Raw genomic sequence first — 15848 nt, forward strand, 5'->3', positions numbered from 1 at the left:
ATCCACCAGGCGACCATGCCATCTTGTTGCTCAAGAAACTGGGGTCTATTTTCCAGCGGATTACTTTAAAACAAAAAGCGCACTTGCGCAATGTTTCCGATTTGTTTATGTTTGATGTATTTTGGTCTCCGGTGTCACGAGATGCATGAGCCATTGTTCTTCGAGCATGACGAAGGGGAACATAAACGACAAAAAGGACGTGAAAGTTTCCTCAGATGATCGCAGGAGTAACTAGAAATGGTACAGTGTCATACGCTGCTTAATTTTTCCGTATTATTGTTGTGTTTCACCGGTGAGTATAATTTACTGTTCATACTAATTCTTCTCACGTGATTTTATGTACACGACCTTTACGCTTTTGATGAAAACCATTTCAGTGCAAGCGAATCAATGAAAATTTACGCGACTGGCTAGTGTAGTACCTCTTTTCCTCTTTAAAATGTAATCAGTGAAGATATTTAGTTTATAAAATCTTGAATGGACATCCATATTTCCTTCGTCAGCCAACATTTTGAAGCCAAGGTGTGTGACCTACCACTTCGGGTCCCACTTGAGCTGAATCGCGCTTAAAGTTTGTTTTGGCAGCAAAACAATAAGCTACAATTGCGATGGTACTCACTCACCCAGTTAGTCATGTTGACTCTTAAGTGTTTAAAAAGTCAGCGGAATTGGTTTTTGGAAAACATTTTGTCACTGAGTAAGCTTAAAGAAGTTGAAGGTGAATTTTCTAGAATCATCTGACGTGCAATGCGTGTACAAAACTCGTTTTATATGCTATGCCGTGAATCATGATTTTTGTCTCTTCTGTTGATCAAGAAAAATTTGACTTGAAAACAACAGCGTTTTATAAACAAGATGAAGAATTTAATGTTAAAAATTCAGTTATTTCAAATGCCCTATAAGGTAAAGATCGAGAGGCTTCAATGGGGGCAGGGCGAGGGATGCAATTTCTATTTTTGGCTCATGAAAGTAAAGCACGGCTCTTAATTGCTTAAAGTACGTTAAAAGTCATTAAAAAATAATTTTAGAGTTATTAGAAAGCACTAATTGACCCCCTGACCAGAAAAAAAAATTGCTGAACATAGCTGAGATTATTTTTGAAATTGTGGTGACCTGGTCCTGGTTGTTCAAAAGATGGATAGCGCTATCCAGCAGGTAAATCACTATGCAGTGAACAGGTATGAGGAAAACTAATTGCACTACGCAATGGGTAATGCTTTATCTGGCCCCGGTTATTCAATTATTATTAATAACTATTTTTCTTGGATAGCGCTATCCACTGGATAAATCACTATCCAGTGAATAAGTATTACGGAAATCAATTACACTATCTACTGGATAGTGATTTATCTGGTGGATAGCGCTATCCAACGTTTGAACAACCGGGGCCTGGTGGGTAGCACTATCCACCCTTTGAACAACTGGAGCCAGTGTAGACTTGATCAAAACTTTCATAAAACATTGTTATAGTACTGGTCCTACCAACCTTGCCAAGTGTCCCCTACCCTCTCCCCCACCTTGGTATTTTAACTTGGAAATTATTATCTTGTCAACTTACAACTAAAATCCTTCATGTACAAAGACAGGGATGTTAGACATGTTAGATTTGGAAAACTTATTCTTCAATTCAATTTAAGAGCAATTTTTTTTCTGCCTCAGTAATAGTGAAATATATGAAAAAGAACCTCAGTGAAACAAAACCTTGTTATGGTGAGCAAATCTTGCCAGTCCCTTGGCCCTTCGTTATAATGGGGTTCCACTGTAGCAGAATTTATGGTGTACTAAAACATACATTGTATGCACATTGTTATTTTTTTTCTGGGTATCTTTTACAGCTGACCTTCTATGGAATTTTGGCTTTCTTGGGATTCATGCTACAAGCACTAACAATGTCACCTGCCATGCCTGCCCAAAGGGTACACAGTCAAATAACAGTAAGTACAGAGTATAAGTGTGACAGCCCCTCTTGCTGCAAAGTGAATGAAGTAGAAAACATTTTTCTCACATGCAGAACACAGAGCTGGAGCATGGGTTCAAGTGTTCGGAGGTTCGTCAGGAGTTATGGTGATTCAAAGTTCAGTTTGTTTTGTTGCCATCCACCATTACCTGATGTACCCAACCAGCACCAGTCCTCCATGCGATCATGTCGCACATGCCAACTCTCCCGGATTATCCGGTAGTCTCCTGGTCTCCAGTATGGGTCACCAAATCTCCCAAGTAAAATTGAGTTATAAGATTTTCTGTGCTTTAATTTGGAATTTATCCATTTTCTCCCAAAATTTGAATTTTCTTTGATTCATAGTTCAGTATCTGGAGCATTTTTGCACGTATTTCATCACTGACAAAGATTATTTCGCCATATTTACAATCACATGTGTCTGTAACTCATGTAAGACTTCATAGTTATAATGTCCTAACCCATTCCCATGGGATTTAAGGAACTGGATTGAATTGTGGTTATCGGGAGGTCGGGATCAGGGTCAGGGGGTGTGTGTGTGGGGGGGGTGGTCATTGATATTAGCAGGGGTTAATGCAAAAGAGGGATTCTCCAGATTTTAGATTTCCAGATATAGAGGTTGGCATCTGTGTCATGTGTCTTTGGGTTGCTTGAACATTTGAATTAGTGCAATAGTTCTTCTTGATACTTTTATCTGTCTCAGTTTCTTGAAGCCCTAGGATTTCACAGTAACGATCATTTCCTGTATTATGTAATTAAGTGTACCAAAAAACTGTTCCCTAAACTACCGCTGTATTCATCCTTCCTGATGAAAATTCTGTATGCACATGTATGCATTAAGTGTTAATTTTTCTTTCTACTTAGAATAATGAGGATTTAAAGAACTTTATATACAGGCAAGAAGGGAAGTTTACCTTTAGATTGCAACTGGGATTGGCACACTTTACACAGGGCTTCTGACAGGTCGGGGAAGAAAAAGTCAAATTTCGCAGGATTTTTAGGGACAAATTCGCCGAAAAATATCAGCCGATTTCGTGGTAATTTCACAAGAGTTTTCAGGGCAAACTTCACCAAAAAGCAATAGGTAAAAAACGGCCGATTTTGTGGTTATTTTCAAGGCAAATTTCGGTAGAAATCAATCGCTTACCAGTGTTTTTAATGTTCTTCTAACAGAGGTTATCATTTGCTCTTTCAACAACAATACACCCCAGAAATGAACCAATGGCAAAGCCTTTAACATCATGGCTAGTGCCAAGTTTTTTGCAACATAATCTACGCCTGGTAGTTTCAGGATGTTGTTTGCACATTTCAGTGACGAAGTTCAAGTTTACGGCAAGTAAAAGCCCCAATAGCTGAAATAAGTTTCAAATATGTTGTACAGACATGTATTTGATAAGATTTCTACCGAATTTCGCGGTATTTTTCATGTTTGTGTGAATTTCACAGGATTTCGCAGATATACCTGAATTTTTGCGGCTCCGCTACTGCGTGAAATATCAGAAGCCCTGTTTATACCCACACCTTTTTGTTTACATGTAACAGTGCACAATTTTTTCCCAAGATTTTCTCATTACCAAATAGGTGCCCATGATCCACACGAAAATGAAAAAGAGTTCTCCTTGCAGATTGAAATCCTAGGGCATCAAATTCTATTTTCTTATTAGGTGTGTTTTACATTTAAGCTGTCCCTTAATTTTTTTTTCCACTGTTGATTTTTTTATGGAATGCGTTTTTTTTTCATTTTTTTTTTTTGTTTATGCAACTGTAGGTTTACCTGAATGCCTTAATTGTTCTGATAAAGGCTGGTGCCAAGAAACAAAGTATTGCGTTAAATGCCCTTCTGGATATTACCAAAATCTGACTGGACAAACCCAATGTGTACCCTGTTCTCTGGGTCACTACCAAAAGGATTCTGGACAAACCCAATGTCTACCCTGTCCTGTGGGTCACTACCAAAATGATTCTGGACAAACCCAATGTCTACCCTGTCCTCTGGGTCACTACCAAAAGGATTCTGGACAAACCCAATGTCTACCCTGTCCTGCGGGTCACTACCAAAATGATTCTGGACAAACCCAATGTCTAACCTGTCCTGCGGGTCACTATCAAAAGGATTCTGGACAAGCCCAATGTCTAAACTGTCCTGCGGGTCACTACCAAAAGGATTCTGGACAAACCCAATGTCTACCCTGTCCTGCGGGTCACTACCAAAATGATTCTGGACAAACCCAATGTCGAACCTGTCCTACGGGTCACTACCAAAAGGATTCTGGACAAGACCGATGTCTACCCTGTCCTGCGGGTCACTACCAAATTGATTCTGGAATGGCTTTGTGCAATGCCTGTAAGGCTGGGCAACATCAGGAAAATCCTGGACAAAAAGAGTGTAAACCTTGTCCATTGGGGTTCTATTCCGGGTAAGCATGATGTTATTGACAGTATTACTACTATACAATACAATAGTGGATCCAGGGGGAGGGCCCAGGGGGTCTGGACCCCCCCCCCCCCCCATCAGGCCTGATGCTTGTTTGAGACTGAAACTCTTACGTCGACAGGTTCGTATATCACTTTTTTAACTATGTGATTTTTTTCAATGAAACGCACATTGCATTTTGCCACTAAAATAAATTCCAGGGATATTCAAAAATGTAATTGCTTTTTGGGTACCCTCCTATGATCTGTTCTCCGCTGCTTGCAAAGCAGTATTTCCAGTGCCAATAGCAACCGGCGTAACACCTGGTCATCTCTGTTACAAACAATTTGCCACAAAAAAGTTTCAACAGTCCTTTCTGAGTTCAGCAATGTTTGGAGCCCCCCTCCCCCCCTGCCCCCAATCAAAAATTCCTGGATCTGCCCTTGCACTACGTGTACATGTACAAGAATGGATTTACATGAAATGTAGAAAAAAAACATTAGGCTGACCAGAAAGACCAGTTCACCAGACATGTATCTATAATAGGGTAAGGTTCTATTATTTACTTTTGGTACTGTATTAGGCCAGTACTTAGCTTGAAGTGACAGTTACGTTAGTCATTAGAGAGATTTAGAATTGCATTTACAGCAAGCTGCAAACCTCCAGTTGACAAAGTTTTACCTCATTGTCCCTGTTGTTTTCTGTTTGTTATGTCTAAACAAAAATTGGTGTACTCATAAATTTCATCAATAAGACACTTTTAGACACTTTTTGTCTGCTTTTTTCCCAGATTGAGAAATTTTCAATTTGAATCTGACGTTTGCTGTTAGCCGTACACAATTCTAAATCTGTCTGTTGTGTGGATAACAAACCTTAGACGGCTCATTTCTGGGAAACTGCCTACCTACCCCTCCCCTAAGTCAACATTAACACTTAACACTTAACACAAAATGTTGACTTAGGGGAGTGGTAGGTGGGCAGTTTCTCAGAAACATATAAAATGATCCGCTTATTCTACCCCCATCTCTCCATCAGTGCTTTTTTGTACAGGTACAGTATTTTACATGTAAATCTACTCTGATAGGAAAGATGTTGTAAAAAGGATTTAAGGCGAAGCCTGCAATCCTACAGATTGTAACTTGGAACTTCTCAGACAAAAGGCCCTTTGTACTGTCCTAACCAAATGTTCCAATGTAATCCTTGCTCCTTTTACAGCTGTGGCCCCCCATGATCAAATGCGAGTTCATGCATGTGTGCAATGTGTTGGAAAATAAATTATTCCCTTCTTTTGTTTTAGTTCTGCAGGAGCTCATAGATGTATTTCGTGCCAATCTGGTGGAGTCTGCGGGTAAGATTCATATTTTCAAAAATATACTGTATATTTTGGCACTCACCCAAAGTAAGCAAATGGCTAATATTTCAGCAAGGTGTACAAATGCATGAGAGAAAATCCTCTTTAATTTGTTCAGTCTAACAGTTTAAGCATTAGCCCTTTAAGACCAAAACTCAAGAGAAGAGGTTATGAGAATTACAGTTGTAATAAAATAATCACCTGAGGGAAAGAAAGACTTAATATCTTGTATGTGAATTTGGGGGCTAATTTACCTTTCACAGTGCATATCTGTTACAGGTCAAATTTGATTTGAGGTTGAATTTGATTTAACCTTGGTTGATTCTCAATTTCTTTTGTTTCTTAACCCCAATTCATGAATAATTAGTGTTAGGAGAATTAATGAAATGATCACCAGAGGTGAAATACCTCGATTTAAGGATTATGTATGGAGAGGTGGGGAGCAGTAATTTGTATGTGGATATTGAGGCTTAACCCATTCGCTCCTAGAGATTTTGCCGAAAAACGCGTTTTGAAGCTAGTCGAGTGGTTTTCTGGTCACTGTCGTGCTATAAAGAGCTAAAACTTACCACAAACTGGTTTACAGGTCGAACACTTCGCGGTCTTCCGATCCAGATGCAAAATATCAGCTTGCGAAGTTCGGGCATGCGCAGAAAGCAAAATTTCGACATAGTTTTTGGGTTTAAAAGTGACACAGCCGTCTTGACTTTTACTTTTCACTTTCTCTCCTCCCTTCTTTTTTTGCTTTTCTTGCCTCATTTTTTTTTTCTCTTGCTGGGCATTTAGTAGGCTTGATTTTGGTGGGAAGAGTTTTTAGGAAAGCCTTTAGGATCTTAGGATTAGGCGAAAGGAAAGGTAGGTGGGTAATGGGACAAGATTTTCATGGAGATTTTCAGGTCAATGTCACGTGGTTTTTTGCTTGTTTCTCCGGTGTCCTTGACTGAATTGTGCTCATTCTGGTATGGTTTGAAAGATCTCTTCACTCTGCACAAGTTAGTGAAGAAAGTTGTCCTGGACCGTTAAAACTGATGACGTCACAATGGGTAGAAAGGACCTGGATCCGCACGGGCGGTTAAGGGCGGTTCAGGGGCGAATGGGTTAAAGAGTTAATTATTGCAGTAACTTCCCCCCCCCCCCCCCGTGAGAGTGTATAGGGTGAGGGTTTGCAAGAAATGCTACTTTTTTATGTTTAGTTTGTTTGCCTGATCAAGAGAATCTCAGGATGCCTTCTCTATATCTTCTAAAATTTATTATAATGGTCATGATAGTGGCAGAGGTATTTTGCAGAATGCTGAATTGTGTTCGAATGACTGTGAAGGTACAGTAGGTGATTAGAGTTAGGAAACTGAGTGAATCAAGTTTCAGGTCAGTTTTTTTTTCCAGTATAATGACCTTAAATAGAACCTGATTCACTCAGTTTTCTAACCCTAATTACTAAACTCGGAATTTCTGCATTCAGCATTCTGCAAAAATATCTAGGCAATATCTGTCGTGACAGCATTTTTAACTCCTGTATACTTCTATTGGTACACAGCATGCCTGGGTGTACAACTTGCATCGCATGTCCTGCCGGACAAGAAGCACCCGATATGGGCATGCACAACTGCACTCTCTGCCGTAAAGGTAAAAGTCTTACTCAACATCTCTTAAGATGAAAAATCACGGAATTACTTGCAAAATGAATTATTTATACTCAAAAGATAGTAGAAACACACAAAAATACCACTCAAAGGATGTCTTGGAAACTGTCTTTTTGAACTGCTTGCCCCAGGCTTATACATGTACAACTTCGTAAGGGATTTTACGAGGGCTTATAAACGGTGGAGGGGGGCTTACCGGTATGTTCAGGGGGGGGGGGGGCGGTGAGGGTTGCTCATTTGTGATATAAGGGGGGAGGGCTTATAACTGGACTTAAAAAAAGTGTTTCAAAACAAGGTACAGTGTACATAGGAGTGATGATCAAAATCCTTTTTGAATTCGATTGCCTTTTTACCCGTCAAGACGATGTTATTTGTAAAAAGTCGAATTCATTTCTTAGTGGGGGGCTTATAACTGGATTTATTAAATTTTCAGCCTCGGATAATGCATTTCTAGCATTCTGTTTGGTTCGCTCAATCTCGGTTATCAGCTCATATACCTTAGTTTGACCTTATATGGAAAACACTTATGTTGAGGAAACAAAATTTCTCTTAGACAAAGTGGTGGTGAATTTAAGTAGATTTTGCGAGCTTTCTGCCAATGAAACAACAAAAAAACTGGAAAATGCTATACTGGTCTCAACAAAAAAGCCTTGGGGGAGGGGGTACTCCCTTTTATAAGCCATATAGGTACATCATGTATGTGCTGTCCCATCAGGTCAGGTTTTTGTGTTGTTTTGGTCTGAAAACGGGTATACATTTTGTTTACAGGTAGATGGGCCTATAACTTAATGGGATGGGGGGCTTATAAGCTCAGAATTTTCTGGTAATCTGAAACTGACCAAGGACCTGCTGGCAAAGATGTTGCACATAAATTCCTTGTAGCGGTAGAGATGTTATAAGCTTAGAAAAGTTTTGAATTATGCATTTCAATAAGCAGCATTACACTGTACTAAGTCCCAAAAAAGACACATTAACCTCAATGAATTCCCCCCCCCCCTTTTTTATTTAAGTTTAACTGTCCACTTACTTCTGATGGCCTTTTACAAACAGTGAGTGCTGCATTCATGTGTGCCTTTTGCCTATAAGAACGTCTTAAATCATTCATTCAGATTAGTACAGGTAACTTACAGTAGTGAGCAATAAAACAATCATAACACCATTTACAGATGATTTTTTGTTTAATTTGTTTTCTTTTCCACTTGCTTTTTACGTTAGGTTTTGTCAAACAAATTACAGGCTTTGATTGGTGTACGAAATGTAAAAGAGGCTGGTACCAAACCCAGAGAGGCCAGAAAACATGTAACGAATGCCCTAAAGGTTATTATTGCCCAGTAAGTAACCAAGATCATTTTTCCATGTGCCTACTGGTGGTTGCAGGGTGCAAAGAAAGTCATTCTTACAGCTTGCCATTCGGGTAAGCTGAAGCTAACATTTACTAGCCCAAAGGTCATTTCAACTAGCCCCCAAAATTTTTTGAAGAGCAGAAATTATTCAACAGTTCTTCTGTAAGTTGAATTCCTCAAACTACTTCACTTGCCCGTCGGGCAAGTTAGGAAGAGAATTCACTAGCCCAACAGCAAAATCCACTAGCCCCGGGTTAGCGGACACTACTTTCTTTGCATGCTGGGTTGGTAGAAGTTGTTAATAGAGAAATTATTTATTTGGAGCATGAAGAAAAATCAACTACATGTAGGAAATTTGAATGGGTTATAAAAACGGTTCGGGGAGCAGTTTCTTTTATAACTTAATTAATTGCCTAAATAATGCACAGTGCATGCACATACAACTGTAGGCAGGTTAATTGGACTTATAAAGTCATTAAATTGAGAACAGAAATTTGGAGGCTTTCCAGAGGTATTTTATAACTTGCAATTTGAGAAATTAAAGCGAGTAGAGGAAAGTGCCACTCATTTATCATCTGCAAAGAGTCATAGAATTTGATCCTCTATTACTTCACATGGCAATATTTTAGGGGAAGGAACATTACTGGAAAACCAATAGTATTGTCCACATCTCCAAGAAAAAAACATTCTAACTATTTCCGTAGTACAGTCAAACCGTGCTTTATGAACACCCTGTTAATATGGTTGCCTCATTTTTATGGACAGTTTGCTTTGTCCCTGGGGAACAATGCCCTGTTACTTTTTTCTCTAAATTCATTCCGCTAATTTCTGTCTCCCCGTTTATGCAGATTCTGTCTGTTGCCTCCTCAGAGTCTGTACGTATGGGGTTTGACTGTAATCGTGGTAAACTGCGCTCTTTCCTTGTAACATGTTGTTATTTTCATGTACATGTACATTTCAGTGGGAGGACTCAGACCCAATTCGCTGTGAATCCGGCCAGTTATGTCCTGCGGGATCTTACGCTCCAGGAACAGAATGTGATGTAATGTATGATAGAAATGAACAAACAGATGTAAGTATCAGTAAAGAAAATTTCAGTTAATTTCCTTTTTTTCAACTTCAGCAGTATTTATAACACAAGCAGGCCAAGCTGATCACTGATCAGAAGATTAACTTACTGAAACAGTGATAACAAGGTTAAGAATCCCACCTGACCGAAAGCAAACCAGTTGACTTTTTATAGGTTGGAGGGGTTAAGAATTTGAACTTAGGACTGTCAAGAACAAATCAAGCCAGTGCGCTTGGTGGAAGGAAAAACATAATCTCTTTTGTGGACTCTGGATTAAAAGTGCGGCGCTCTGATTACTCAGCCATGCTGCCCTCATTGTTGTACGTGTATACAGTTTACTTAAAGGGCTTACGTCATGGTATTTGCCATTTTTCTGTAAGGTTAAACTTTTTTCGCATCCACTGAATTCCAAAAAAGTGGTCCGGTTATGTTAGTTTAGACACTATACATGTGTTTAGCCTTCTAAACTGTTTCCTGCGGTCTGAAGCAACGGATAGCAATTAAAACTAGATTTAAACTTAAAAGTTGGCTATGCCTGCAAAAATCACCAAAAAATATTTTTTGCTAGTGTTCTACAGTGAAATTTGCGTGATATCTGCTTCATAACTCTACAGGAGTACTTCTATAAAGACACCAAACACTAAGTAATGACTTCGGCACAGAATATACCTAAAACAGCAAGTGGCCGATCCAGTGGAGCCCCCGCCCCCCCCCCCCCCCTCCCCAAGTTAATTTTATACCAAACTGAGGCCCAAAGAGCCGAAAATTTTTTGGAACGCACCCCCTCCCCCCCGCTCATCTGAAGGTCTGGATCAGCCACAGACAGCAATACACAACGTATCTTCGTGACATGCAAATGTAACCCCTTTAGTTTTCTTACAGAAGAGTGAGTTAAACAAGTGAATTATTGAAAGTAATTGAATTTGTACTTTTTTTCCATTTCAACAGGACTGTGAGCTCAAGTCTGTTGTTTACATAGTTATCAGCTTAACAGTAGCAGGTATTTGACAATTCTTTTTATTGTACTTGGTAATACTGTACAGTTTAATCTCTTTTACCTCTACAATGTGTTTCTGTTCATTTCACAATCTGTTCCAGTCAAACTTTCCCGCCAAGAGTGGATTTGATGAATATAAATGGAAAAGTTATTACTATCCATTTCAGTGATGGTTAGCTGTTGTGTTGTGACGCAGTGTCTTTTCAGTAGTGTGAAGTATCGTCTGTAATAGATGGTGTGCGCAGCTGTTTTTTTTTTCTCTTAAGTGGGGAGGTTGCGTGATGACCCCAGACTCGGCTGCTTTGGCTACTAGATGAAGTGCGACAAATTTTTGAAAACGCGTTCTTTGTTGTTTTTTTCTCTCAGTCGCAGTTGTAGCGGTAGGATTTTTCGTGGTCAGGAGATACAGACGGTAAGCAGATAATTTTATAAAACAGCCTAACAGATGAATACTCCTTCTTTTAATAATTTTTTTCTGCGGTAGACAGTGAAGTAAACAGAATTTGCGATGCGATTGTCAGTAGCTTCGCCTTGCAAACAAGTTTTCGAGTTCTACATTTAGAAAGTCGCGAGAATCAAAGGTCACGCGCTTATAAGCCTTGAGAGATTGACACCCTCATTTTACATGGATGTACATTCAAGGATTGTACATACTCGGGTTACACGGCTCTGGTACCCTCCTTTCTCCCTCCAGTGTTGTTTGGTGATAGTTTCTCTGTGGATTTTTCCGAATTTGAGGCCAACATTTGAAGGGAAAGCGAAAAGGAAGCCAAGCACAACTTGTCAACGTTTTAATGTTACAAATTGTAGCTAGGATCCTTACATAACCCATACGGCAATCTCGTTTCCGGATGAAAATTGCGTTCATAGGCATTCAGCGATTAAATCTCACCTCCGGGAAGAAGGAACGCCTACAAATTATAAACAATTCTGCTGAAAGGATGAAAAAAATAGTAGAAAAAAATCAGTCGCATAAAACGACGGATCTGCGTAAGGGCACAAACCATAAATTTTCTCCGTGTACACTATAAGGAGCCTTAGGCTCTCCTCGCAATTTCCAGATCTGAAACGGATAGTTTCATTGCAGGCAGGATTGTTTGCATTTTTAACTAATATTTTATCAAATAAAATGTTGTTAGTAGGCATTTAAAATTATTTATTTATTTATTTCCGCGAGCAGAACGCTAATCTTTGGATATCCTGTGGTTCTTTGGGTGTTCTTTTGCTATTTAGGCGTTACAATCTGGATGTATGTTTGTCAGGATAATTTTTAGCAAGTATGTTCAGGGGTGTCAGCTTGATTGCAAATCGCAACACTCTTATCGCGTCATTCTGATTGTGCTACGTTTCGCACATTGTAGCGCTCGCAAACAGCTTTAAATTATTTTATTTATGACTGTAAACTGGCCACTAAGGACCCAGAATCACAAAGAGCTCGTGATTTTATGACCCCTAGGTAGTCAGTTATCCTACAACTATTAGTTGACCTAATAAAACAGCTGTAATTAGCAAAATGTGTATTTAAGTTCACTTACACTTACAATTTGTAACCTCTCGTAAATTTATATATTTATTTCAACAGAAATAATGAACAGAGGCAACGCCTGCTGGAAAGACAACACCCAGTTTATACAGGCTGGTGAAAGAGATTTCTTATAGCAACTAGGAACATCGAGGAAATCCTCGGTATCAAAAATGATGTAAATTAAGTTTAGCTAATGTATGTTTAGGTAGTGGGGACGTAGTTAAGAAAAGAAATGTGCGGGGAAAACTCTTCTCCCTCTGTTCGATTTTCATTTTACGCTCCGCTTCTTATCTCACGCTCATTGTCTCCCTTCGCGCTCCGCTTCCCATTTCACGCTCCCCCTCTCATTTCACGCTCTGCTATTCATTTCACGCTCCTCTTCGCATTTCACACTCCGCTTCTCATTTCACGCTCCGCTTCCCATTTCACGCCCCCTTCTCATTTGACGCTCCGCTTCTCATTTCACCCCCCCCCCCCTTCTCATTTTACGCTCCACTTCTCATTTCACGTTCTATTTCTCATTTCACGCCCCCTTCTCATTTCACGCTCCCCTTCTCATTTCACGCTCCCCTTCTCATTTTACGCTCCCCGTCTCATTTCACGCCCTTCTACTGATTTCATGTTCCTCCCACGACCTGAATACATGGAACGGGCCTCACCATTTAAAGAAAAAATCTGCAGTAGTAATGTGGTTCTCTGTGTTTTGTAGTGTTTTACAAAAATATTTAGGGGAGCATTTTTCATCCGTGGTGCGTGTTGTCGATATCAATTATTGTTAGTTTGGGAGGTTTTTGTCAATGAATAAGTGGATTCCAGATTCGCAACGAATTCACAGGGAAAATAGATTTAAAAAAAGATCAAAAATATTTTGCATTCGTCTTAGTCCTTATGTACGATAAAAAATTACAACATCGTTCGATACATTGTAAAATATATAGAGGTCAAACTGGTACTAACGGCAAATCGATGAACTAGTCAACAAAATGTTAAAGCAAAAAATATGTTTCAACAAAATTATACTTTGTAGCGCGGCCATGCCCATAAAGGAATGTTTCGTTTCTCATGGCCCGACCGACCCATTTTTTCGGGAAATGAAACACCAAAATTTGACAAAATTCTTTCTGCTGTGAAAAAAAACGTAGTTTGATACAGCTTTTTCAATGAACGTTACTATTGTTATAACCATTTTGGCATTTCCTTTTAAAGTTGTTTACGCTTTTATTTGTTAAGACGGGTTTCTCTCAGGAGACGAATAGAAGACACATCTGCAGTCTCTTTCTTTACATGTGCTGTTTGAACGTGATTCTCACCGTGGCTTGTTTTAACTTCTTGTTTTTTACCCTTTCGACCGACCTACTTCTACAAAATATTGCGCGATGAAAAACGAAACACATACATGTAATGCGCATGTCCCTTTTGAACAATCAAAAGGTTCATTTCCTCGCATAGCTTAAATAACTTTCATCTTCCCCATGGCGTGCGCATGCGCGTATATGCGTCACATTGGTCCGCTGGAAATTGTTATTGCCGGTTTCTAAGCTTGAAAACAATAAATTCCAAGGAGCAAATTCACTTGACAACGAGGTCATCAACTCTTAATCCCTTTCCTCTTTTAAGAAAAAACTGAAGATTAAAGTATTGAGTAAATATGAAAACAGTTCATAAATCTTTCCATCTTCGACTTTTCGCCATCTTTTCTTCAATTGATGTGAAACAGCTCTAGCCCGTAGTTCGAGGAGGCCTAACCTCTCATAAGCTGCTATAGTTTCTGTTAGGTCTCCTCGCCACTTCTTTTTTTCTTCTTTTCGTATATTTTTTGTAATTATTGTGTGGCAAGTAAAAATAAAATAAATAAATAAATAAATATCTCCACCCTATACCTTAAAAAAATGACCCCACCCTCAGTTTCCCCAAATTACGCACCTGTTTGTTAAATTGACTCTTATTGTTACCGTCTGCCCTAGGAAGTAAAGCTAAAGTTTGCGAGTAAAATTTCTGTACAGGTCATTCTGAAATTGTCTTGTAGTAAAAAGCACAGGATAATTTATATTTATATTTTTAGGTTTGTATTAATATCTTAGGCTGGTCCTGATGACTTTATACCTAAGGAGGTGCTTGGTAAATAAAAATTTACACCTAACTGTGTTTAATATTTTTCTTTTCTTTCTTTATCACTTGCCAACATATCATGTATGGACTTTGTGTTATATTTAGTTAGGATCTATTTTTGTGTCCTGATCGCGTCTTTATATATGTTGTGGTCAGTCGGAGCTCTGCTTTTAGGCTTGGCTATATCTATACACGAGCCTGTAAACAGAGAGCGTTTTCACAGGCTAAATGTGTCTTGTGGTGTGGTAATAATCAAACGTCTCTGTTGACAGTTGATATCGTCAGGATAATTACAAGAGTCCGGAATAATGGCCTAAAGGCCTTGTCTACAGCTCTCCCTCCCCCTCTGTCTTTCCCCTCCCCTTTTCTCTCCCCCGCCCCCTCGTCTTTGTTCTGGCCTTTTCGCCCCAACTCTCATTTTTTGTGCTTTGTTGCGGACACCTGTGCCACAGGCGCTTTGAGGTGGGGAGCAATAAAGTTATGAACGGGGATGTTCTGCCGCAACTAATCCCCGTCTTCCTTTCCTAACCTGCAATAAGCCATTTGCACGATGACGTCATTTTACTACTACCACCTGAATCCTTTAGGGTTTTGCTTTCTTGTGCAAATTAACGCTTTTGTTATTCAAACCTCTCTGGGATTACAAAATTTAAATATGAAAGAAAAAACGAACAGGATTCTGGTCGTAGTAGTAAATGACGTCATTGTGAAAATGGCCTATTAGAATTTCAGTTAGTTTTTAGAGCTTCGTCTCAAAATACTTGAACGGATCGGCCGTCTGGTGTGTCTTTTGGAGGAACAGTTATCGTTTCTAACCCTTTTTTACCTCGAACGGTGCTGTAAGCCTTACTCCATTACATATCCCTAAAATGAGTTTTGCTTGGCTGTAATTCCACCGGCCAGTTCTTCATAACCAGTTGGCGAGCGTTGAACAACTTTGGAAGATGTTTGCTTTTACTTCATGATTGACGTCAATACTGACGTCGCGCGAAGACAGCGGCGCGGTGGATCAGCTGTTTTGGCAGTGCAGAGCTGGAGAAAATGGCAGAGGATTTCACACGTTATTCGAAAACGAAATAGCGGAAGAAAGGCTTCAAAAACATAACAGGAATAAACAAATTCCACCCGAGGAATGACAAGTAATATCTTCAGGCAAAAATATCCGTTCGTATCCTGAAATCGCTGAGGAAGAGGCAATTTGGAGACAGGTATTTTACGTGACGAATCTTTTCAAAGCTTGCTAGAGTTATTCTCAACCCCAACATGAAAAAAAGGGCTAAATGTTTTCTACAAACGAGCTCTTTCGGTTTTTTGAAAATAGACAAAAACAAAGTTGCGTGACGTCGTTTAGCATGCAAGAACATTTTTCGCAAATTGGCAATGAGTCCAAAATCAAACTTCTCGTAACTGTTGTAACCATACCTCTCGGCGCGTAGACCAAGTG

The 15848-nt window shown here is 39.4% G+C and overlaps 1 protein-coding gene across 1 annotated transcript; it reads left to right on the forward strand.

Moving 5' to 3' along the window:
* Positions 1–132: 132 nt before the first annotated feature.
* On the forward strand, positions 133–14435 carry LOC140933325 (uncharacterized). Its single transcript, XM_073382857.1, has 10 exons — positions 133–292; positions 1836–1934; positions 3726–4374; positions 5668–5718; positions 7256–7344; positions 8577–8692; positions 9666–9776; positions 10722–10773; positions 11137–11182; positions 12353–14435. The coding sequence occupies exons 1-10, from the start codon at positions 238–240 to the stop codon at positions 12411–12413; spliced, it is 1329 nt and encodes a 442-aa protein (XP_073238958.1). The 5' UTR covers positions 133–237; the 3' UTR covers positions 12414–14435.
* Positions 14436–15848: the final 1413 nt, after the last annotated feature.

Source organism: Porites lutea, chromosome 4, assembly GCF_958299795.1.
Source record: "Porites lutea chromosome 4, jaPorLute2.1, whole genome shotgun sequence".
In the NCBI taxonomy this organism is placed as follows: Eukaryota; Metazoa; Cnidaria; class Anthozoa; order Scleractinia; family Poritidae; genus Porites; species Porites lutea.